Below are 23,683 nucleotides of genomic sequence, written 5' to 3' on the forward strand. Positions count from 1 at the left end.
ATATTGCAGACCATAAAAATAAATTTAAATTTCTATGCCGCTCGGATGTTAAGAAATGAATGGACGAACCAAATAATCATATTAGATTGCTTATGGGCTGGTAGCAATTGTTTACGTTTACAGGCTTCTTTCTTATGAGTGCCCATGAAAAGGAGAACACGAGATGGATTTACACAGTCAATGATGGACTAATTACGGAAACTAAGAACTTGACCATTTCAATGTTCTCCTATCATTGACCTTTTCCATTACACTGGTGGGTGACTCCATTGCTGTAAGCTTCTTTGCGTTTCAGGTTAGCCCTGTTTAGTCCCCAGATGCGGATTGTATGGTCATCACTGGCTGACGCAAGCATGTGAGGGTTTGCTGGGTTCCAGCTGACACAGTTGACAGCCCCAGAGTGTCCTGGTAGTGCCTTGATGAGTTCTCCAGTTTCCCGATGCCATATATACACCTAATATTACAATTATCCCATCATCAGCAATGACATTGAAACCATCTACTTTTCAGCAGGTTATAAGTTCATGCACACACTAGGGACCATAATTTCCAAATAAAAATTCAGAGGAATGATTTAACTTCCTTTCTTAAGCTACAAAAGAAGACAGTTAACAATTTGAATAGAACCAGAGATATTGCAAAACTATGTACTCAGGTCTGTTAGATTTCTTTGATCACCAATCCTCCACAACCAAACACCCAAGGGTTCGGCTACTTGATGACTGGTTACTCAATAAAGGATGTCATTCAAAAATTATAGATTACAATACAGTCAATGAGCTTGGCAAAAGAAAGATACAGTAGGAAATTATTGTAATGATTTAAAAGTGTTGCAAAGATTAAAGTTTATTAAAACAGGAAAATTTTTTTAAATATATCCCAGTGATCAAAACAGGAAACAAAAAAGAAAGAACAAAACTTTTAACTTGCTCAATGTTCGTGTTATGAAAACAAATATCTGGTCATTTATTACAAGATTTATAGGCATCATTGCAACAAAGAATTTATCTTACTCCAAATTCACTAGTAGTCAGTCACAAAATTATCATTCAATAACTTCCTATGGCTGTAAAGAGTTGATATCGCAGCACTAAAAGAAAATGCTGTCATGCATGATTTCTATGGATTGCAGGCTGTGGTTTCTAAAATAAAATTTTCCAAGTGATAGGATCAGAAAATACAAAACTTGTTTCTACGATGGACTATGTATTTGCACATTATAATGAGTAAAGCAATTATACATTTCAAAAAGTTCACCAACTGAACATCATATCAATTAAAATACACAAATTAAATACTGAGATTACTAAGAAATTTAAGCAGTGCTAGAAACTAATAAATGCATTTGGAAAAAAAAAAAATTGAAAGATTTTGAATATTGACATACTTTTCTGTCCTTATGCGGATGCTAAAAATCTTTTCTACTTTATTTCCTTTTCAAAATCCAGAAATCTATGAGAATTAATTAAACATGAATATGGGAGTAAAACTTATTAAAAAATATCCATGTACATCAACTGAGACCTTCCCAGCAGCCTAACCTACATTCCATATCTCTAGCTGGAAAGAGGTCCATAAGCAAAAGACTGTAAACCAAATGCACAAATGACCAATGTTCACTTTTTTCTCAGGATATTATTTTATTGAATCATGCATTAGACCAACAGTGAGGACTAGAGATCATAAAAATTTTCTCAGCTGACTAATATTAACTAACAAATGGGATAAAAACTTCATACCTGTGAATCTTCACTACCGCTAGCAATGAAAGTCTGTTCATATCCCCCAAAACAAGACCTTATTAGAAACCGGCTGCGTTTGTGACCTCTGTATCTGGTGACAAGTCCTGGATCATCCTTTATGCTCCACAAGTGAATCTCCTGGTTCACTAGATTTACAAGCAAAAATTTGTCATCACTGGATAGCGAAAATGAAGTAATCGTCTGGTCCTCTTGAATCAGCTTCTCCAGCTTCGCTTCCCTATCAACCAACATAATTGCAGTTTCCCTGCATATGCTTATTATCCACCTGCCATCTTTTGTGATTGCCACATCAGAGGTCCTAGTTGTTCGCTGCTCTTTCCAAGATTCCAGTTCTTTCCCATCCAAATCCCACAAGCAAGTGCTCTTATCTGTCACACCAGAAAAAATTTGTCTTCCATCCGGGAACCAACCACAAGAAATCAGGCCAAGACCACCTTTTTCATAGACATGGAGACAATCTCCAGTATGAACATCCCAGCGCCTCACAGCTCCTTCCATTCCGCATGTGAGCAGCTGGCGGTCATCAGGGCTCCATGCAAGCATCAGGACAGGTTTCTGATGACCAGTTAGCATGTGCTTCAATGACAATTCCCCATCTTCATGAACCTAATATAACATTGGGAAATAGTCATGGCTCATTTCAAATACGAGAGAACAAAAGAATCACTTTTTATAGAGGAAAAGAGATATATAGCGTCATAAAATTGGCAGTATTTCCATGACAGCCATCAAAAAATTTTTAAGTGTAAGATTCAGCTGTCATTATGAGCAATAGCATGTACTTAGTCACAGTTTCCAATGCAAAGGCAACAAGACCTGAACCAAGACTGTCCACTTAGGAGACAAGAAAGACTGGTTCATTTAAGTTCTATTTTGCATCGACTTAGAGTGTCCATGCAACATCATGGAGAGCATTACCATCAGTAAAACAGATTAGAGGTGCAAACATCACCTAAATATGGAGGATAACAACAAATATTTCAACTTCACTTCTCAAAAGAAGTTGAGAATAAATCCAAGTTCACTGACATTGACAAGTACATGTCTCTCTACACTACCTATCTCAAATCACTATAACCTTCGGTCTGTGCTCAATTAGTCAGGTGAGAGTGGATAAAAGATGGTAAATGAGTGGGATGGTTTCTGTCATGTGGTCATTAAAGGGGTTTCAGATTTGACAAGAACATCAGGTTACCATCCCAAACTGTTCAGTTCGGAGTTTGCCAAGCCATACTAGAGGCTAACCGAGTCGGTTCCAGCATTCAGGTCAAGAAACTGGCAAGGAAGAGAGGGAGAAGGAAAGAGAGGAATCGAGAGAGAGGGGGAAGGAGGAGAAAGAGGAAGGGAGGGAGAGAGACAAAGAGGACAGCGGTGAGCGATGGCTGCCGAAATAGGGCCGAGGGATGAGGGAGAGGGGACTTTCGAAGCCCACTTTCCTCCATGCATCGGAATAGGGACGGAGCCCCTATTTTGAAAGGAAACAAGGGCAGAGCAAGAGCTGCCGACTTCACTTAAAAAAATTAAAAACATATATAAAAAGAGGCCGAAGGCCCTAGTTCCTTTCAAAATTGAGCTCCACCCCTATTCCAACGCATGGAGGAGAGAGGGCTTCTCTCCCCCGCCCTCTCTCCCCCCCTCCATTGACCCTATTCCACTAGCCCTCGCACACCACTACCCTCTCCCTCTCCCTTCCCTCTCTTTCTTTTCCTCTCTTTCCTTCTCTCTCCCCCCTCTCCACCGCCCTCCACATCCCTTTCTCCCTCTCCCTCTTTTCCTCTCTCTCCCCTTCTCCATCTCTCTCTTCCTTGCCGATTTTCCGATCAGTTCACACCAGAATAGCACAGCATGGGGGCATACCATACCATACCATTGGCCTACCGACATGGGTGCCGGTTCCAATACTACGGACCTTGCTTGATAGTCTCAATTCCTAATTTAGGAGGTAAATATGTATTAGTTGGAAGATGATATAAATTAGAGTATATGGAACAGGCAGAGTTCTTGATCCATAATTTGAGCATGGTTGGTGAAAACAATAACTACAGTTTTCAGTTGTGGAGATAACCCACTTAAAGATTTAGATTTAGGGATTGATCAAATTCTAAAACACGGGTTCCACTCATCAGAAAAAAAATCTGCAAGATATCAAATAAGATAGAAAAAGTAAAAAAAAATGGATAAACAGAAATTGAGAAGACCGAAGGCCCGTTTTTCACTTCAATACTTTTCAGCATACAATCAGAGATTATTTTCCTTTTGTTTGAGGATGATTTTTATATCAGGCAACCTTCAGTAAGGTAAGTAGACAGGAAAATTTAGGGGAAATCATAGGGTTTTTTGAAGCAATATCTTGTTGATATTCCAAGATAAAGTAATCTACTTTCCGAATGCTGTCTCATCATTGTTAGGTTTCCTTGATACTAGACTTATCAAATCTTCAAATCTACGAGTATCTTTCCTCCAAAATCTGATCACAAAATCAGATTATAGAAATATCAACAGATCTAATAGTAAGAGAGTATCAAAAATAACAAGATCCATCTTGGGATGGTCCATTTTCATGCAGTAATTAATATGGTGACTAAGGCCGTATCAGTATTATGTATCATAATAGTACGATATGGCAAGCCAGCTACCAAGGTTTGACATACTGCCCCATAACTTCTGGTATGGAGCGTACCATTCCAGTACAATATACCATACCAATACCAACACTCTCATATCATACTGAACTACATACCAACACTGTAATGGATGATTCCGGTATGGGGTCCGGTACTAAGACGGCAAATGTTGCCGGTGTAGTAAATTATATCTCTCATGCTAAAACAATGTTAGGAGACTCTTTTCTCATGCCTAACAATAGCACCACCAAAAAATAGGTGTTAAGGGTTGGCACTAAGGATTCAGATCCCAGTGGGTCGTCCAACAGGACATCGAGACAGGATACCATCCCATATGTTCGGAAAAAAAACATCCTGCTAGTATTCTAGCATCCCAATCGGGATGCCTTAGGACATCCTCTGTCTCAAGTGTCGGGACAGGGCAGGACAACAGCACATCAACACAAAGATGTCAAGGGATGGTACAACACAAAACTAGACAAAACCAATTAGTTCCACTTGGTACAGGCTAGTTTGGACCTTGTGCTATATCAAACCTTAGTACAAAAGATTGCAGAACCATCCCGAACCGTCCGATTCAAGGTATACTGAACTATATCGATGACAGACTGGGACGGTTACAAGATTTGAAATGAGAAATCAAAAAGGAGAGAGAAAGAAAGAAAGAGAGAGAGAGGGAAGAAAGGAAGAAGAGGGAGAGGCTGGGGAGGCCGCCAAAGGGAGAGATGGAGAGAGAGGGGGCAGGGAAGGAAACCAAGAGGTCCAACCTCCCTAGCCTCTCCCTCTCCTTCCTTTGCTCTCCCTCCCTCCCCCTCTCTCTTTCTTCCTCTCTCCCACCCTCCTTGCTATGTCGGGTCGGACCCAGCATGGAATAGCATAGAGGTGTACTGGACCATGCCACTGGCTAACCAATCTGGGCCCTAATACCGGCACAGCAAACCTTGCTTAGTACCATGCCGATACTTACCAACATAGTACAGTACACCCTGTATAGGATATGTATCGACACAGCAAACCATGATTGTGAATCAAGCAGAATGCAATGTGAAACTTAAGCTATATAGAGAAACTCAGAAAAGTTCAAACAACTTGATTATACTTTCACTTAGATGCAGCAATTATTGAGAACTTAAAGCCTTTGTAATCTTGCAAAATAATTAAGGATCATATTGTTCTAACAAGAATGTGGCAAAGTAGCTGGAATATCTAATTCCATCAGGAAAAAGCTACTAGTTTAACTTGAGAAAAGGTAAAAGTGAAATGCCTTTTCTTTATCAAGCTTGAGCGTTGTAAAAGGTATTTCATTTCCACAAAAATATGAAAGTATTATCACTAGGATCTGGCGACTTGTCCAAGGAAAATAATTTGATCCAACAAATTCAAAGGGCAATTTACCAAAGACTGTTTTAGATTGATCTTTTTCCTTGTTAAGAAATTGTTAAAAAAAAAAAAGGAAATGCATAGGGCATCATATCCAATCAGGAAACATAAAAAAGAATTACAAAGGAAAGAGGCACATTTGACCCTACAAAGGAGCCATTAAGAAAGTTTAATCTTCAAAATTGAAGAATGAAAGAAAGCACAAGTGACAAGTCCACAAGATGAAACTCTAAATTTCTCTTTAATAGTTTATCAAGAGATAACATGCAAATGTGTGTAAATCAGCCTACTAAGCAGGGTTTGCCGTACCGGGCCGAACCGCCCGGTACGGGGCGTACCGAGCCGGACCGGTCCCTTACCGTCCGGTTCGGGTCTGTTTTTCGGAAAACGATCCCGAACAGCACCGAACCGCCCAGTTCGGTGCGGTTCGGGCCCATACCGCCCGGAACCGAACGGTATAGCTCGGTTCACCGTCGGTTCGGGGTGAACCGAACCGTACCACCCAGAGGACCATTTCACATGGGGAAGGGGGGAAGGTGGGGGCCTTTTCACGTGGTTGGGGGGAGAGAAGAGGGAGAAAAATGGGCGTGGCCCACTTCACATAGGGGGGAGGGCCTGGTGCTTTAATAAGCACTAGACCTTCGATGTTCTTTGAGAGTTCTCAGAGAACATCCATGGCCGTGGGCAACTTAATCGTTGAGACCTCCAAAAAATTAGAAAAGAAGGCAAAATTTCGTGAAATTGAAGGAGTGATTTGAGAAGAAGCTGATCTTTAGCCGGAGGTAAGATAATCTGTTATTTTGTTAGTAAATATTTTTTTTTTGTTTTTTGTTGTTAGAAATAGGATAAAAATGAGGTAAAATAAAAATAGAAGAAAATCATGTCAAAATCTTATGATTTTGATATGATTTAATTATATGTGATAGATCTTTGAAAAATCTACACGATGATACCAAAATTATTAATTTTCGTTAATTATATATTTTTTAAATATTTTTAAATATTTATTTATTTAAAAATAAAAAAATTAAATTTTAGGAAAAAAAATTAGAGTTTGGGAATCATGTTTAGAATGATTCAAGCTACTTAAATCTAATTTCAAATTTTTTTTCAAATATTTAAAATTAAAAAATTATTTCAATTATTTAAATTAAAAATTTTAATTATAAAATAAAAAATATATAAAAATAGTGTTATATTTTAGTTAATTTAAAAATATTATTTGAAGTATATAACATATTTATTTTGAATTTATAAATTTTAAAATAATTATTAAAATTATTTTAAAATTATATATAATTATTTTAATTATCATTAAACTATCGTGTTTTGTTATACTTGCATATATTTTAATTATATATATATACTGCGGACGATCTTACACGTGGAGTAGGGTCTATGGATGTATCTGGATCATCCTCGCATTATGGATCCTATTATCCACAGCCACCTTATGATCCATATACATATGGTACATCCGAGGCATTATCTTCTAGTGGTTACTATCCTATGCAGCCTGGAGCATCTTACGGATCAGATTTTGCTACTGGCATATTTGGATGGGCTCCTCCACAACCATACCATCATCTCGAGGATACTTCTCAGAGTCAGAATTTTAGCGAGAGATCTGAGATGTCTTACAATCCAGAGATGATGCCTTATGGGATGATAAATATTCGAGAGTACGGTGCAGCTTGGCTAGAGGGTTGGATTGATATCCCTTCAAACTATGTTGATAATCCAGACATCTACGAGCATCACAGACACTCGATAAGAAATTAAATGCAGAGTACATCTTAAGGTTCGTATATCAGTTATTGCGCTTTGTACTTAAATATTTAGATATATTTTAATACGTATTTTATATTTTTTTTTTTTAATTTTAAGATGACATAGTTGAAATATAATGTAAATAAATATATGTTTGAAATTTTGGATCAAGAATCTTTGTACCGCAACCTAACTCCAAATTGAACCCAAATATGTCAATAATATGCAATATAATGCTATATTAAGGTTGTATTTATCAATTATTAACTTCAAAAATTCAAAAAAAAAATGAAAATAGAAAAAAATATTGTGTACCGATACCGGACCGGTACGCCTAGGCATACCTGTGTCGGTACGGTATGGTACCGGTATCATACCATACCGATCCGGCATCGGCACGCCGTCCGGTACCGATACAGCGAACCTTGCTACTAAGTGTTTGTTTTTAAAATAAATAAACTTAATTTTCCTGGCTCAAGGAAAAATTTATAAAACAGTAAAGTTTGCTATATTCTATGACTCAAAATGTTGGACAATAAAGAGGTTCCAGAAAACAAACTGAATGCAGCAGAAATTAGAATTCTAAGATGGACATGCTAAAACTTGGAAACGTAGATAGGGAAATAAGAATATATAAGGAGTGCATAAATGAAGGACAACTTGATAAACTGAAGAAATATGGTAAGGCCATGTGAAACAACAATTGACATATGCCCCAATAAGAAGGGAATACTTTAATTTTTGTTGAAGCATGTAAGACAAGGATAGAGAGGCACGACTTAACATGGATGCAAGTTGTCAAGAAGGATAAAGAAAACTTGATATAAAATCAGAGATAGCCAATAAAAGGTGATATTCAATAAGGATCCATGGTGCAGATCTCAAATAGTTGGGACAAGGCCTGAGGGATATGATTCAGATAATACACTGTTCTCCCATTATTTGTAGTTTTACAAAGAAAAACTGGTATGTCTATACACTTCCATCGATCTTATCCTGATCATCCTCTAAAAACAGTAAGGGATGCACATGCATTTCTCATATACATCCAAGAACACAGGAGTGGATCAACCATGTGAATGATGGTTCATAAACCAGGCATGCCAGCTTTCGCATCAAAGCTCTCAGTAAAGTGTGGCATGACAGTATCTATACACATGCAATACAGATCAACAAAACATAATGAGGTGTATAAAATGAATGGATAAAAAAACAACCTCAACCATAACCAAGCACCAGAGTCTGAACTCAAAATTTCCAAAATTAGAAATCAAATATCAAGCCTACTTTCAAAATTCTTGTTGAATCATTGTGGAAAGATACATGTAGGCGGGTAAACAATCTAATCTTGCATGAGTGAGGTGTAGCTCTACCTCAACTCATTTTCTAATCAACCTGAGCTAGAGTGGGCAAGTTTAAATTTGAGCATGACAGATGGTGAATTAAAAAAAAAAAAAAAAAAAGCAGTTCCTTTTTTTTGTATCTTTCAAAGCTTTTATTTGGATTAATTTTAAAGTAGATTTTAGAGTCCTATTCAAGTGAAATTGGTAATAAAAGAGTCTTTCATGAGGTATATGTTGTGTTGGACAAGTCATAAAATCATTAAGATTTAATTTTTGGTATTTCTTTGAATTCTTTCTATATAGTGTCATGTGCTGCTCCAAATTTTTGTTTTTTTAGGAAATATTTTGGGGGTTAGTTGCTGGTTAAGAATCCTAGTTGGCTTGGAAGACAAGTCATATGAAGTCTATAAAGAGCTCTACTAGGGTTGAATGAAAAAGCATTGCAAGTGATATGCTTTGAATAAGTAAAAAGATTTCTTTAGGTCAAGTTTGGCCTTTCCTATCTTTCTTTCCTTTCCCTATTCTCTTCTATATTTCTTTCTTCTTCTTCTTCTCTTATTACTCCTTCGTTTCTTTCCTACTTTCTATTATCCTCTCTTATTTTTGCTGCTGTTTTTCTTCATTGGATTGTTGGCATTTGGCACTGCAGTTGATTATTTGTAGAATATTAAACAAAATTATGCTAGAATCAGCTTTCAAATGTTTTAACCCCTTGCTGTCCTACATCAATTTAGTATTGAATCTAAAGGGTCCTACTTCATTCTACTAGTCTTTTTCTTGATCCTTTCTGTTTCCTTCATTTCCTTCTCCTTTCATCACGTTATCCATAACTTTATTTTTCAGAATTGATGATCTTCATGAGCATGTCAAATATGAGAAGATTTTTTGCCTGATGGATCATAGGTTGACATCTGTCAATGATGTAATGTCAATAACTACTGCACTGTAAAAAAATTGCAAAGGCTTTAGGCATCGAAAAGCTCTCAAAGGATGAACTGTAGATCAAGAGTCGGAAGAACAAAGAAGCTAAAGAAATGCTTCATGAAACTTTACAATCAAATCTTATCCACGTGCAGAGCATATTCCACCATATGAAGATGCTACAATTGAAGATATGTTGATTGAGGATGCTTTAGGTGATGATCTATCAAGTATTTTGAAGGTACAAGATCAGAATGATGAAGCTTTATATGAAAAGCAGTAGCTGCGAGATCAAGTCAAAACCCTCAAAGCAATTGGAGACTGAGCAATATGAAGATTCCCTGCTTAACTGATTTGTTGGATGCCACAAGGATCGCCATCAGAAGTATGAGAAAAAGCTTGTTGATTGTCAAGCAATGATATTAAACCAACCAATCAATAGTCTGATTGTGATTAATATTTTACGGCCTTGATCATCTGATCTTGGAGATTCAATGGTGGATTGAGCTTATGAGTGATACCATGAAGACTTCAATATCGAGATCAGCACAGCAGAAGCAACCAAAGGTTGTACCAGCCAGAGATCGGTTTGGGATAGTCAGATTCCTCACTATGCTGTTTCAACACGGGGCGAATCTCCTCCCGATGGCTCTTACAGATCTAGAGGAGCGAGCAAAGAACAATACAATGTCAAAGAGGAGGAACGATTGATCAGACGAAGAAGCAAAGGGCCAAGGGCCAAACCCTAACCTATCCTAACCCTAGCAGCACGAGAAAGAGAGAGAGGGAGGGGGAGGAAGGAGGCTTAATGGTGATGGCCAGGGTGGGATCGAATAGCATCTGGTGGTGAAGGCTCTCGAACTATCAAAATCCTCATACAAGAGGGGGAGGGCCTCTCAAGCCATCATGAGCAAGGAGGGGAGGGTGCTTTTGAACCATCACGAGTAGGTTTTATAACCGAACGAACCAAAGGTGAGAGGGGTGGGGGAGGGGTTTTATAACCAAACAAATCTGACCCGCAACCCACTAAACCATTCCAACTTGGCGTTGATTCAATTCGGTACAGGCCAAACCACCCCGGTCAGGCCCGTTCGGCAATCATTGGTAACTATTTTTACCATAGGATCTAGTACTTCCATATATGGAAAGTAAATATCTAAACTCTAAAATACAAAGTGAAATAGAAGGGGACCTTTAGAAGAGAGGTAGATTGCCTATCAAAGTCCTTATGCAGGCAAGTATATGTCTTTGGATAATAGCAGCTTATAGTGATGAACAATAGTAGACTTCCATTAAAGCATCAGCAACAACCTTGTATACTACAATAAATCTAAAAGAAACCTACTGAATAAGACAACTCAATGAAGAAGATGGAATCAGACAGTCGGTCCTCCAATTTCTTCACCTATGAAGCTTTCATTAATTGATTGCAAAATTTCTATTAATCTATCAATGAAAGGAGCATATATCACCAAAAAAAACAACCAGGTCCGCTGGAAAAATTTATATTGTTCACCATTTTATGTTACTAATAAACAAGTAGCAATATTATGTAGTTTATTCACCATTAAGAATATGGAGAAGGCAACAAATGGAAACTCCAATTCTAACTGCATTCTAAATCAGATGATGGAACAAATCAAGTTATTGACAAGCTTATGAAATAGAGAGAAGATTAGCAATGTCCAGTCAAAATCCAAAATAAAAAGTTACCTCCCATATAATGGCAGATCTGTCATTCGATGATGATGCTAAATATTTCCCATTATTTGAGAACTGCAAAAACCATACTTCATCATGGTGTGCTTGCAATACCTGTTCCAAACCAGTAGTAAATTAGCTTAGTAGATTGGCAATAGCTGAGTTTCTAAAGAACTGAAATTAATAAACAAAAGCTTATGTGAGTAGAACAAATAAACTAGTCATATTATACAACAACAAAGTTGTAATCCCAAGGGTTGCCAAACCATTATCTGATGGAAATATCTTATATAACTCAAAAAATATACAAAGAACTTCCTTGCAATCATTGATATGGTACACATATGCTTTCATTTGTTGATGCATGTTGTCTGTGTAAGGTACTTAGGTAATTGGCCATGCTCACCTTTTGGTATATTACTGGAAACAATCAGTTGCAATAGAAGCACAGATTGAAAATTTAAGCGACAACATTACCATGATGGCATCACAGCTGTGAGATATTGAGCACTCAATCTAAAATTTAATTCAAATAGGCACAGAGGTTCCAAAATTAAGGTGGTGTTGGATGAAAGACTCTTCAAACATTGCTTGTCATTTGCCACCCATCAGGGACTGCTTATCATTAGCAAAATTAAGACACTTAATATAACCAATATGCCAATAGACATGAAGCAGGATAATATCTGCTTTAAGCCATAAAACAGGTCTTTGGCATTCCCTTAGTTAAAAACAGAATATTTTTCATCTATCCTCCCTCTTATTTCTTCTGTTTTAGCCTCTTTCAAGTTTCACATCCCCCTAAAGTTACTTACATAAGATAATCCAAGAAGCCAACAGCCTTCTACAAATAGCGCATGAGACCATGAATTATGTCGACAAGCAAAACATTTGCCTAAAGAGAGTTTGAATAGCTCTTCTTCTTTTGCACCATAGATCTAGGTCTAAGGCACCTCTAGTCGCACATGATGTTAGCAAGATAGCTAGCACAATTTCAAGTTTTGAGTGGAATTATGAAAACAAGATGAAAATATTCCAGTTTGACCTAGAAAATTTCTTAAGCTTAGTTCCATTTTCGAGTTTCAGTTTAGGCAATTAGCTACAATCTTCTGTCATCATTTCATGACTTCAACTCTTGAGAAGCATTTTCCAAAGATTATAAATTGCTGCAAGTATTTGGAACAGCTCTGATACTGGGTTGTGAATTCAAAGAAGTCAAACTTTGAAATAGGAATTGCTGTCTTAGAGGTTAGACCAGACAGACATCAAAAAATTCATGCATTAACATATGATCAAATAATAAAATGATAAGTACAAAGTAATGTGAAACATATATGATGATTAATGTTAGAACAAGGATTACTTACATATACATAGATGCAAGTTTGCATCCCTAAGAAAATACAAGCACACTGTTTTAACACAAAACTGCCTAAATGATGTACTCAAAGGTCTCAAACAATACAATAGCTTCAAAATTACATCTATATTGTTTCCTATACTTGTTTATTTTTATCAAACAATTTTCTTTTTTATTTCTTTGATTTTTCTTTTTAAGCTGAAACTAAGAAGACTAGGCTGAAGATACCAAAATCACTGGAACTGCCCAAACTGAAAATCATTTGACCTATTTAAGACCAAAACTAAACCGAGTTTTCAAACCTAAATACCTAATAGAAGTGCCATTTATATGTTATGTTATGAAAAATGGCACAAAAAGGGGAGGATGTTCATTTATTTATTAGAATTATGTCTTGGAAAATATCCTACAAGTGAAAAAAAAACACAGGATATGAATAATGATACAAGGAAGAAAAAGGTGAATGCAAAGGAAACCTAGTTCTATATTACGAATATATAACACATCAGAAATAATGTCAATGTGAATACCTCTTGACATCTTGATCTTTTCCAACAAACAAAATGGTACAAATAGTTCCTTCTGAAATTTTCAAATCTAAATGACTAAATTGGAACCAACTAGGAATTCACAACCAGCTTAGGGGATTGATGTTATGCTACTAACCAATCATTCTCCAACTACAGTGGATAATAGTTTGGTACTTTAACCTGATTTTAGAAAGATGGCATTGTTGATTTTTCAAAGATTATACATTCCTTCATAAGGATTTATATCTTATTATAAATTTGTTCATTCCTCCAAATGCGCAAAGATCTTTCTATATTACTGATTTATAAGCCTGTCTAACATAGTATTACTAGCATGTAACCCGTGCTATGCTGCAGGCCTTAATACATAAAAGATAGAGCAAAAAAAAAAAAATCTTCAATCTTCGATCCCTTCAGAATGTTCGTCCAAACTGCATAGATATAAAAAAATTATTAAAAACATGATCACAAAGATTTTACGAAAAAAGTAAGAAATATGATGACAGAATATCTTGAACATAATTTTTTGCTTGGTGGCATCGTTGGCGACTCCTTGTATTGAGAATGAAAATAATTTACGTTTCCTTTTTTGAAATAAAATTTTAAATAATAAAAAAATATTACCGTTCTGTACTTAATGTCCTTCGTAAAGGAGTAGTTTCCTGAAAAAGTTCATGCTGAACATGTTTTTCAGGAGTTGCAAAAGTAGACTCATCTAGCATATGAGATGCAGAAGTAGACTCATGAACATGTTTTTCAAGAGTTTCTTTTATGTGTATAACTTTTGTAATTATAATAAATATTCGAATTAGTATTACAAAAGCATATTTCACCTAACTTTTTTAAAAAATTAAAAAAAATAATAAATGACCAAAAGAATACAGAAACAATTAAATTCGATTAAACCCTATATATATATGTGTGTGTGTGCATATATATGCACATATCTACATACATACATACGTATTACAAAAGCATATTTCACCTAATTTTTTTAAAAAAATTAAAAAAATAATAAATGACCAAAAGAATACAGAAACAATTAAATTCGATTAAACCCCATATATATATGTATGTGTGCATATATATGCACATACATACATACATATATGTGCATATATATATATATATATATATATATATATATATATATATGCATGCGCATACATGTACATATATATACATATCTAACACAAAATCCATACTATTATCTACTATGTTAATCATTTTTTTAAATTCTCTAAACTATTATATATATATATATATATACATGCAATACAAAACCAAAAACAAAAAAAAATAAGAAAAAAAATTAAAACACCACAATTCACTCATAGAAAAACTATAAGGACGCCCGGATAGAAATAAATCCAGCGTCGTTCCCGCATTATTTTTTTATGGGGACAGCCGCATGCTTTCTTCGCTTCTTAGCTCTATGGCATCGAGATGCATACAATTATTATGCACCTCCCTATTTAAATTTCCCTAATCCTAACCCTCTACCCACTTACCCACCGCCACCTCTCTCCCGTCTCCCTCTCTTCTCCGACTCTCTTCCGATCCAGTGCCGCCCCTTCCCCATCTCCCTCTCTTCTCTAGCTCTCTCTCGGTCACAATAGCCTTTTCTCTCTGGCTATCGCCTCTTCTCTCCAGCCATCTTCGCCACCGCAACCCTCCCTCTTCTCCGATTTTCTTCCGGCCATCTCTCTGCTTCTCCACTGGTGCAACGACTTTCCTAAAAATGAGTATCCTCGAGCAAGTCCTCCTTTCTCCTTCCCCTCAGGCCAGATCGATGGCTCGATTCCTCTTCTCCGTCGATCTTGCCTCCTCCAGTACATAAGCACCGACGGTCTATCTCCAGGCAAAAATGGGTATTTTCTATTCTTTTTTTTCTATCAGCTCTCTCATTAACAATTAATCCCTTTTTTCTTGATTTCTTCTTCCATCACCACTCCTTTTTACATATTCTCCTTCTTTCTATCCACAACCCCTTTTTTCTCCATTCCTCGTCTCCACTATGAGCCTCTCCGCTCTCCAAACACTAATCCTAACTCTGATATACCTTCCTATTCCAAGGCCTTATCTTTAACCCTAATCCTCGAGATCGATACCGATCGTTTTTTCTTCTGTTTTCGGTCATCTTCTTAGATCCGATCACCCTATAGTGGAAACCCTAACCCTAAACTCGACATGACCCTGACGTGACCCTAGCCTTGACCGTGACCTGACACTAACACTAATCCTAACCCTAATTATAGCCTTATCTCTAATCCAAAGCCTAAGATAAACTTTAGTCCAAATACTAACCCAATCGATTAATCCCTCTCTCTCACCCAACCCTAACACAAACCCAATTAATCCTGTTCCAGTCGCTTGACCCAACCCAAAACCTAATCTAATCCAAAAATCAACCCTAATCTTAACCTCCTCACATTAAATTCAAAACATGACCTAATCAACCGAGCTCCTGACCCTGACCCTAAGCTAACCCTAACCTAACCTGGCCCAATCACCAATCCTGACCCCACCCTCCCAACATCAAACCCTAACACTAACCCGATTAACCCCCTTCCACTATTCGGCTAAGACCCTAACCCTAACCCGCAAACTTGATCCCAACATTAACCCGACCTAACCCGACCCGACTGAACCCTATCTCTAAAGCTCACCCTAACCCTAACCCAATTAGCTCACCCTAACCCTAACCCAATTAATTCCCTACTCCTGACCCAATCACCAAAACCTATAGACCGATTAACCTGACCCTAACCTAACCCCCACCCAAACCGAATCAGCCCACCCCAACCTTAACTCAATCAACCCCCCTCCTTATCCTGACCTAACCCTAACCCTAACCCAATTAGCTCACCCTAACCCTAACCCAATTAATTCCCTACTCCTGACCCAATCATCAAAACCTACAGACCGATTAACCTGACCCTAACCTAACCCCCACCCAAACCGAATCAGCCCACCCCAACCTTAACTCAATCAACCCCCCTCCTTATCCTGACCTAACCCTAATCCTGGCCTAACCCGACCCAATCCCGACCATAACCCAATTAACCCACCCCAACCCTAACCCAATCAACCCCCTTCCTGACCATCATATTGCCCTGACCCAACCTAATTCTCCTCACATCCATAAAACCCTAAACCCTAACCCGACCCGACCTCACACAAACCCTAACCCTAATCTTAATGCCGATGCAATCTGCATCAGGATCATGTGACCCTAACTCTCGCATGACCCTGACCCCACCCGACCTAATTCTCCTCCTCACATCTGACACCAACCGTAACCCTAACTAGATTAACCGTTCTCTAACCCTAACCTACAATCCCGTTCTTGACTCCACCCTCACCCTGACCTAACCTGATCTGACCTGACTTGACACAATCCCTAACTCTAACCCGATTCACCCCATTACATGTTCACCTAACCCAAGACCCGAAACCTGCGAAACCATTTTCCGAATCCAAAACCCATTAACCCAAATCCCTTGCTATGATCCGCAACCTATTTAATAGAGTGGATGGCTGTTCGAAACGAACAGCAACCCTCCAATGGAGTGGATGGCTGCATAGAATATATGCAGCAACCCTCCATGTTCAACAATAGCTCCCCCACCCGAACCCCCAATCTTTACATGCACAAATCAACAAAAATTACCACGGCGCAAATGATCGGAGATCTCCTGCTAATTGATGCGTCCCGAATGATAGCAAACTGCGGCAAACCTGGTAGCAATCCCCCAAACATTTCATGAGCCCGCACACACAAAAGAAAAACTATCACATACCTGCACCAATGGACCCTTCTCAGATGATGTGCTACGGGAGTTGGAAGGCTGCGGAAAACCTAGCAGCAACCCCCCCCCAACGTTTGATGAGAATATCCCAACCCAAGTGGAAAACAATGCAAGACCACATCGAACGATAGCCTTCCTTAAATAAAGAACCAACCAGCCCCCTCCCCATCCACAGCCATACTGATATGACCATACTTTTCTCTGCCAGTTCATGTCCCTCGCTGGCGAAGAAACAACACACCCTACAGCCGCCGCAAAAATCCACTCAGATTATCATACTTATCTATTTTATTTTTTAGCTGCTCCCGTACATTCGCGTAATCCAATCACCGACATGTCACTACCCCCAAACCAATACCACACTCAACCTTAATAACCCTTTAACCCTACACTAAATAGGCTGGAAACACAGTCTCCTGCCCCATTTCTCCATCCCATTTTTCCTGCATGCACCTCTCTTGTGACAGAGAATGGCATGGAAGATATGAAGCTCGAACTGTCCAATCCACTGCCTGCATCCCTCTCACAACAAAGAAACAGATGGAGGAGCATAGGCAATCCACTCAGCCATCGGGAACATGTCCGACCCGTCCAATCCGAGAGTCAGCCTTCTTCGGATGGCGCCTTTCTTTTTTTTCTTTTCCCTTATAACACGGATGCACACCATCTGTCTTCCATGGGTAGGCGATAGTTGTCGCACTGGGGAGGTCCTGGTCTGATTTTTTTTTTTGTTTTTCCTTTCCCCTGGTCTGATTTTTTTTTTTTGTTTTTCCTTTCCCCTATATGACGGATGCATGCCATCTATCTTCCATGGATAGGCGACAGTTGTCGCGCTGGGGAGGTCTTGGTCTGAACTTTAATGTATTGTATAGATATGGAATTACTCATGATGCATGTTAGGAGAAACAATCTACAATTATCACCTTATGTGCTTCGCAAGTTCAATGAATAAAGAAGGGTAAAACGTCTAATTAAAAGGTAAGTAGAAATATAAGATGGGAATCGGCATGCATAAAACTTTTCACAAAAAATGCAATTTTTGTTACTTAGATCCTTCAATTTGCCCTAGGATACGCAAACAGCCACACCCCACCCTCAATCATGGGGAATAAGCATGACACTTTAGTGTGAATCCACATGAGAAAATTCTTGTAGAACAAAAGAACTAGAAAGACACCCAAATGTAACACTCATACCAAAATCTATGTAATATAGAGTGCACGTCTATTCTTTTCCCAATTTTATACATGATATGGGTTTTGACCTGCTTTAGACTATCAAACCTTTTCTTTGAAATTTGCTATATTGGACTCTCTCCTCACTCTTGTTTCCTCTCTCACCAGATGAAAAGGAAGCAACAACACTGCTTTTACTTTGCTGTCATGTCAAATCCAATCAAGAGATGGATAAGGGATAAAGCTCATTTCTGTCATTGACTAAGAATCAACTCTAGATAGTTTTCAGTTATGATATTCACCCATAACTAACCCATTAGGTTGGATTGGAACTCTATCAGTCTAATGTGACATTTAAACCAATTCTAATATTGCCCTTTTTAGAAAGTTATTGTAAGTGCCCAAACTTCAAAACTATTTACTAAAATTTTGTTGATAAATTTATTCTCTTCTTTCACCTCTTCATATAATAGACCATTATTTTCTATATTCTACCATTTTGAATAATAAATTATTTCATTCATTATGTTATGAATCATGCATTACACAAGTTTGAAGCTTGTTTGATGGCAAGGGGAGATTGAGAATAGAGGAGACTGCTGTGGGTGTCCATTCTCATGTGGCCTTTCTTGACCATGCCTCAATCATAAACAACCTTCTGGACCTGAAATTCACCCTTATCACCCTCATCCACCCTCTTATAGGCACCTAGTAGTCTCATCAAACTCCAACCCTATCACCCTCATCCATCCTTCTTGCCCACACTAGACTGCACAACCCTCTCATCGAATCCAACATTGCAGCATCATACATCATCAAACTCTTAACCCACATGCTCCCTCAGTCTCCTAACTCTCAATCTAGTCAACCACCAAATATCATTGGTCACCTCTAAAACATTCTTGAGACACGTCTTTCAACCCTATCACAACTCTACCCTAATATTTCCCTCTCTCACCCCCATTGGCCCCACTACCTCAGTCCTCCACTCACTTCATGAAGGAAAATGGATTAGGAGTTTCCTTTTTTTTTATGTATACCAGGTAACCATTACCTAAAATCGGAAGAAAATTGTCCCATCCAAATAAAATTAAGAAAACAAAGATTATGGAGAAAGTAAATTACAATCATAATAACAGTTTGCATCCCTTCTTTTTTTTCTCTCTTTCTTGAATCAAACAGGCATCTATCGTATCTAATAAATCCATATCTACAAGGAAGTTCACAATATTATTCTAGGTTTTGATAAACTCAGAATAGTTTCATCAGAAAGTTTAATCATATCTTCAAACACAGTTAACATTTCATGGCAATTCACCATTTGCTAGACAAACTCGGAGACATTTAGATATATGGCCTTGGTAGTCATGGACAAGCTACCAAAGATAAGTCTTAGTACTACTTAAGTCTGTAATGCAATATGTTTCTGCATCTTCATGTCGCCAAGGGAGTTAAAATCAGATGATCCACGATCTGGATTAAAGAAAAACCCCACAATCCGGATGAAGTACTAGGATCGACTTTGGAAAGGATCACATGATCAAATTCTGGATCACACGATCAAAATCATTGATTGTCCAATCCATAAGATTAAATGAGCTTTCTGTGCATGGTCTATGCATGAGGCAGAATAACAACATCCATGTTTCATGCATGAACATTAAACAGGCCCACCAAAACTTGTCCTGGCCCTTTCTTTGTAAAGAAAAGAGAATTTTTCAGATGGCAATTAGCATTAGCCAATCTTTAAGTTGATTTAAGGGAGTTTTAAACACAAATATTCTTGATTCATTTTCCTTTTAAAGAGTTCTATTTGAATTCAAATTTCCTTTAAGAACTTTATTTTTGAACTCAAATTTCCTTTTAAAACAGTTCTATTTGAATTCAAATAGGGTTATCAATATGCAGCTCGATACCTAGTTTCCTAACATGACAATTTCTAATCTCTGTCAATCCAAGGGCCGGTTACTAGCTAGTTTCGTAACATGAACATTTCTAATCTCTATCAATCCAAGGTCCACTTAATTCAACATCAGGCACGTCTTGGTTGTCTCTGCATGAAGTATTTTGGAATCTATAAGAGAACAACAGAAGAAGTCCATTTTTCATCTATTATAAGAGTATCCATCCAGCTGCAGGGAGTTTATTTGATTTAGATTTTTTTAGGTAAGATTAATAAAATAACTTACTGCATGCCTCTAATTCCTTTCTCTTCTTTTTTATGATTTTTTTAGGTAAGATTAATAAAATAACTTACTGCATGCCTCTAATTCCTTTCTCTCCTTTTTTATTATTCTACCTTACTACTATCCTCTCCCTTTACAACTTTCCTCAACCCTGTTTTCCTTCTCCATGGTGCAAACAACCTGCTAAAGAGAAGATTTCTCACTAATGATCAGATTTCTCTTATTTCCTATAACTTGTTACTTATTTTTGATTTTTAATATTTTTCATATTTTTTAAAAATCTGAAAAAAAAAATCTTATGATCCACGATCCAATCCAATCTGACCCCCTCTATGTTTATGATCTGATGTCAATCTTAACAACATTGCATGTAGCAGCCAACCTCAAACATCCAACTTATTCATCCTCTCCCCCTCCAATATTTCCACCATATATTCCCTTTATTTTCCCTTCCTCAAATACCAATCCATATTTTATGGCAATGATGCTGCCAGTCTAACATGTGTTTCAATAACACTATTAATCAACTATTAGACTATAACAAATGTCAACAAGGTATCAGAAGATCAAGAACTTCATGAATGAATATGGTTTCAGATGTGCTTTACAGAAGAAAATTATAAGAATTTGTTCTCGGAATTAGCCTCTATGATATGGATGGTACACTCCTTTATTGAGAAAGTTTGGAAGAGCAAGAGAGCATAAACAATAATTTGTGTCAAAGAATTCCCAAGGAAATAGAATCTTAGCCAGATCATGGAACACGGTGCTCAAACTAACTCGCCAAGAAAGAATGGGGGGGAGGGTGTGGGGAAGGTTCGAATGCTTATTTATCAATGAACAAAATGTAACAAATTCTCTATCGGATAGTAGTTTCTAACCTGTACTGTACGAGAAGGAATCTGGTCTTTCCCACAGTGATGGTCAGTGTACAATGACAGTGAATTATCCAAGGAGTTGTGCAAATAACAACCTTGCCGTTGCACACTAAGAGCCTGTTCAACCAAATGCTCTAACCGCCTTTCAGGTATCATAACAGTGGGAGGAAACAATTTTTGCAAGTCCTCCAGAAGCTTCAGTCGTGAGTTTGAAGTCTCAAGTCCCAGATTGGCAAACCCAAGTAGCACACGCTGTTGAGGAGAGACAATACAACATGAAAGCTCATGCACTCGCTTTTTATCAATGCCAAGAGGAGCGATCTCACTTCTCAATGTCTTTAATGCATCCATGATTCTATCTTTTTGCAAAAGTTCAAAGAATTTACGCTCCCATATCAAAAAAGATGCAGATTTTAGGATACTTTCATCACTAAGTCCTATTTTATGCAATGTAAGCACACTTTCATCCCAATTTCCATCAAGAACTTGCTTCCTGAAAAGATTAACCGCCGAGGAATGCAAGCATATCCCTGACTCCTCCTCTAGGGCTGCTCCACTTCTCTCGTAACCGAGAGAATAAAGAGCCTTCGTAATGATCCTTACAAATTCCACCTTTTTAATTACCCCTTTAGAACCAATCATATCATCTTTCCCTTGGGATGGTAAAGGCCTGGCCATCGAGCCTCCCAAAGGACTGAAGGGCACCGAGCGAGATGAATTATCAAAGGGTCTCCCCAAATCTTCTGTGGATGCCTTTACACGTTTTGACGGCGGTTCATCATCTTCAACACCTCCCATGAAATGCCAGATTCAGCCCATATATATTTGCAAGAGCTTGAGCAAACTGATGAGATGAATGCAACGAAAGGTTCCTGCATAGAATAATCAAGAAAAAAATACAAATTTCTCACAAATCAAATATAACTAGTTCAGCTCAATCTGCCAGTTCAATGAAGAAATTTAAGCACAAGAGAAAAATCATATTTTGAAATCCTGCGAAGATAGGATTCGACTTTCTGATGAAGCCTTTATGAGTTTACTTGGAATTAAATTGACATCATAAACTCTCCTGCGGGGGACATAGATTCTCACATAGGAAAAAGACCCCTCGAATTTTTTCTCCTGAGAGGAAAATCTGAATGAAAGGGACGCCGATCTTTGCGCCTAACGAACCCTTAATCCCATTTTCGCTCTTGAGGTGAGAAGGTTGAAGAGTTAATGGGGGCAATGTGGATGAGAGAGAGAAACGTTAGGGTAGAGTTGTGACACAGGGTTGAGATGGAGGATGGAGAGGGGAGAGGGAGAGAGGGAGGGAGGGAGGAGTCACCTCAATCAGCGGCCGATCAGCGGAGCGGTCAATCCGAAGCCTCGGATGCCTCGCCGGCGGGCCGCCGTCCGAGAAAGAGCCGAGAGGCAGAAGAGACGAGCGAGAGTGGGAGCGAAGGGAGTCGTCTCTCTCGTGCGTGCCCTAGGTCAGGATGGAAAAGAGTGAGGGCCAAACCATTCTGGCACAATGAAATCCTCCGCACGGTGACATAGCGTATCATATAGGTGAAGGAGAAAGAGATTGTTTTCTAACCTTTTTTTTTTTTTTCCTCCCACCTGACTGATGGTGAAAAATGGACTGGATGCGACATTTCTTACATGCTCAAATTCATATGTGTATCAATAATTGCACCAAGCTTGATCGCGCAAGTAGTTTGAAAAAATTGAGATAAATATTGATTTATAATCAATATTTTGATCTTGATTCAATTTTAATTTCAAATCGAGCTAAAACGATCATAATTGATTGTCTTAAAAATTATAAATCAAGTTAGAAATAAATTCAAGCTTGGTTTAAATCTAAATTGGCATTGAATAGATTCAAAAAATAAATAAACATTCAAGCTTGAAACAACCTTAATATTGTGGATCAGAGATTCACAATTACCATCCAAATTTTGTACACATACATAATACATACTATATGTTCATTATCGATCAAGCTAAGTCTAGTTTTAGCTTGGGTTGAGATTTATTTCAACCTAGATTTTTTCTTCAAGCTTTGTTATTGTAGCTTCAAACCAAGACTAAACCTTGCTTCTTTATAGCCAAGCTCAAGCAACTTGGATCATTTGCTCACCCTCAGACATAAGTCTATTTGAGGGCTGATTTCCTGCTTTGAGATCCATGGTCAAGACCATATGTTGATAGGATGCCTATATCCCTATATTATGTAACTATTGTGCAATTGTCCT

General features: G+C 37.9%; 1 protein-coding gene across 1 annotated transcript; it reads right to left on the reverse strand.

The window, feature by feature from the left end:
- Positions 1 to 48: 48 nt before the first annotated feature.
- Positions 49 to 22,970, reverse strand: LOC105061371 (WD repeat-containing protein 26 homolog). The gene is made up of 5 exons (XM_010945394.3): positions 22,771 to 22,970; positions 21,447 to 22,315; positions 11,515 to 11,616; positions 1,740 to 2,369; positions 49 to 454 (listed from the first exon to the last, which is right to left on the reverse strand). Exons 2-5 carry the CDS (start codon positions 22,239 to 22,241, stop codon positions 233 to 235), a joined length of 1,749 nt encoding a protein of 582 aa, XP_010943696.1. The 5' UTR covers positions 22,242 to 22,315; positions 22,771 to 22,970; the 3' UTR covers positions 49 to 232.
- Positions 22,971 to 23,683: the final 713 nt, after the last annotated feature.

The sequence above is a fragment of the Elaeis guineensis genome, chromosome 1, assembly GCF_000442705.2.
Source record: "Elaeis guineensis isolate ETL-2024a chromosome 1, EG11, whole genome shotgun sequence".
NCBI lineage: Eukaryota > Viridiplantae > Streptophyta > Magnoliopsida > Arecales > Arecaceae > Elaeis > Elaeis guineensis.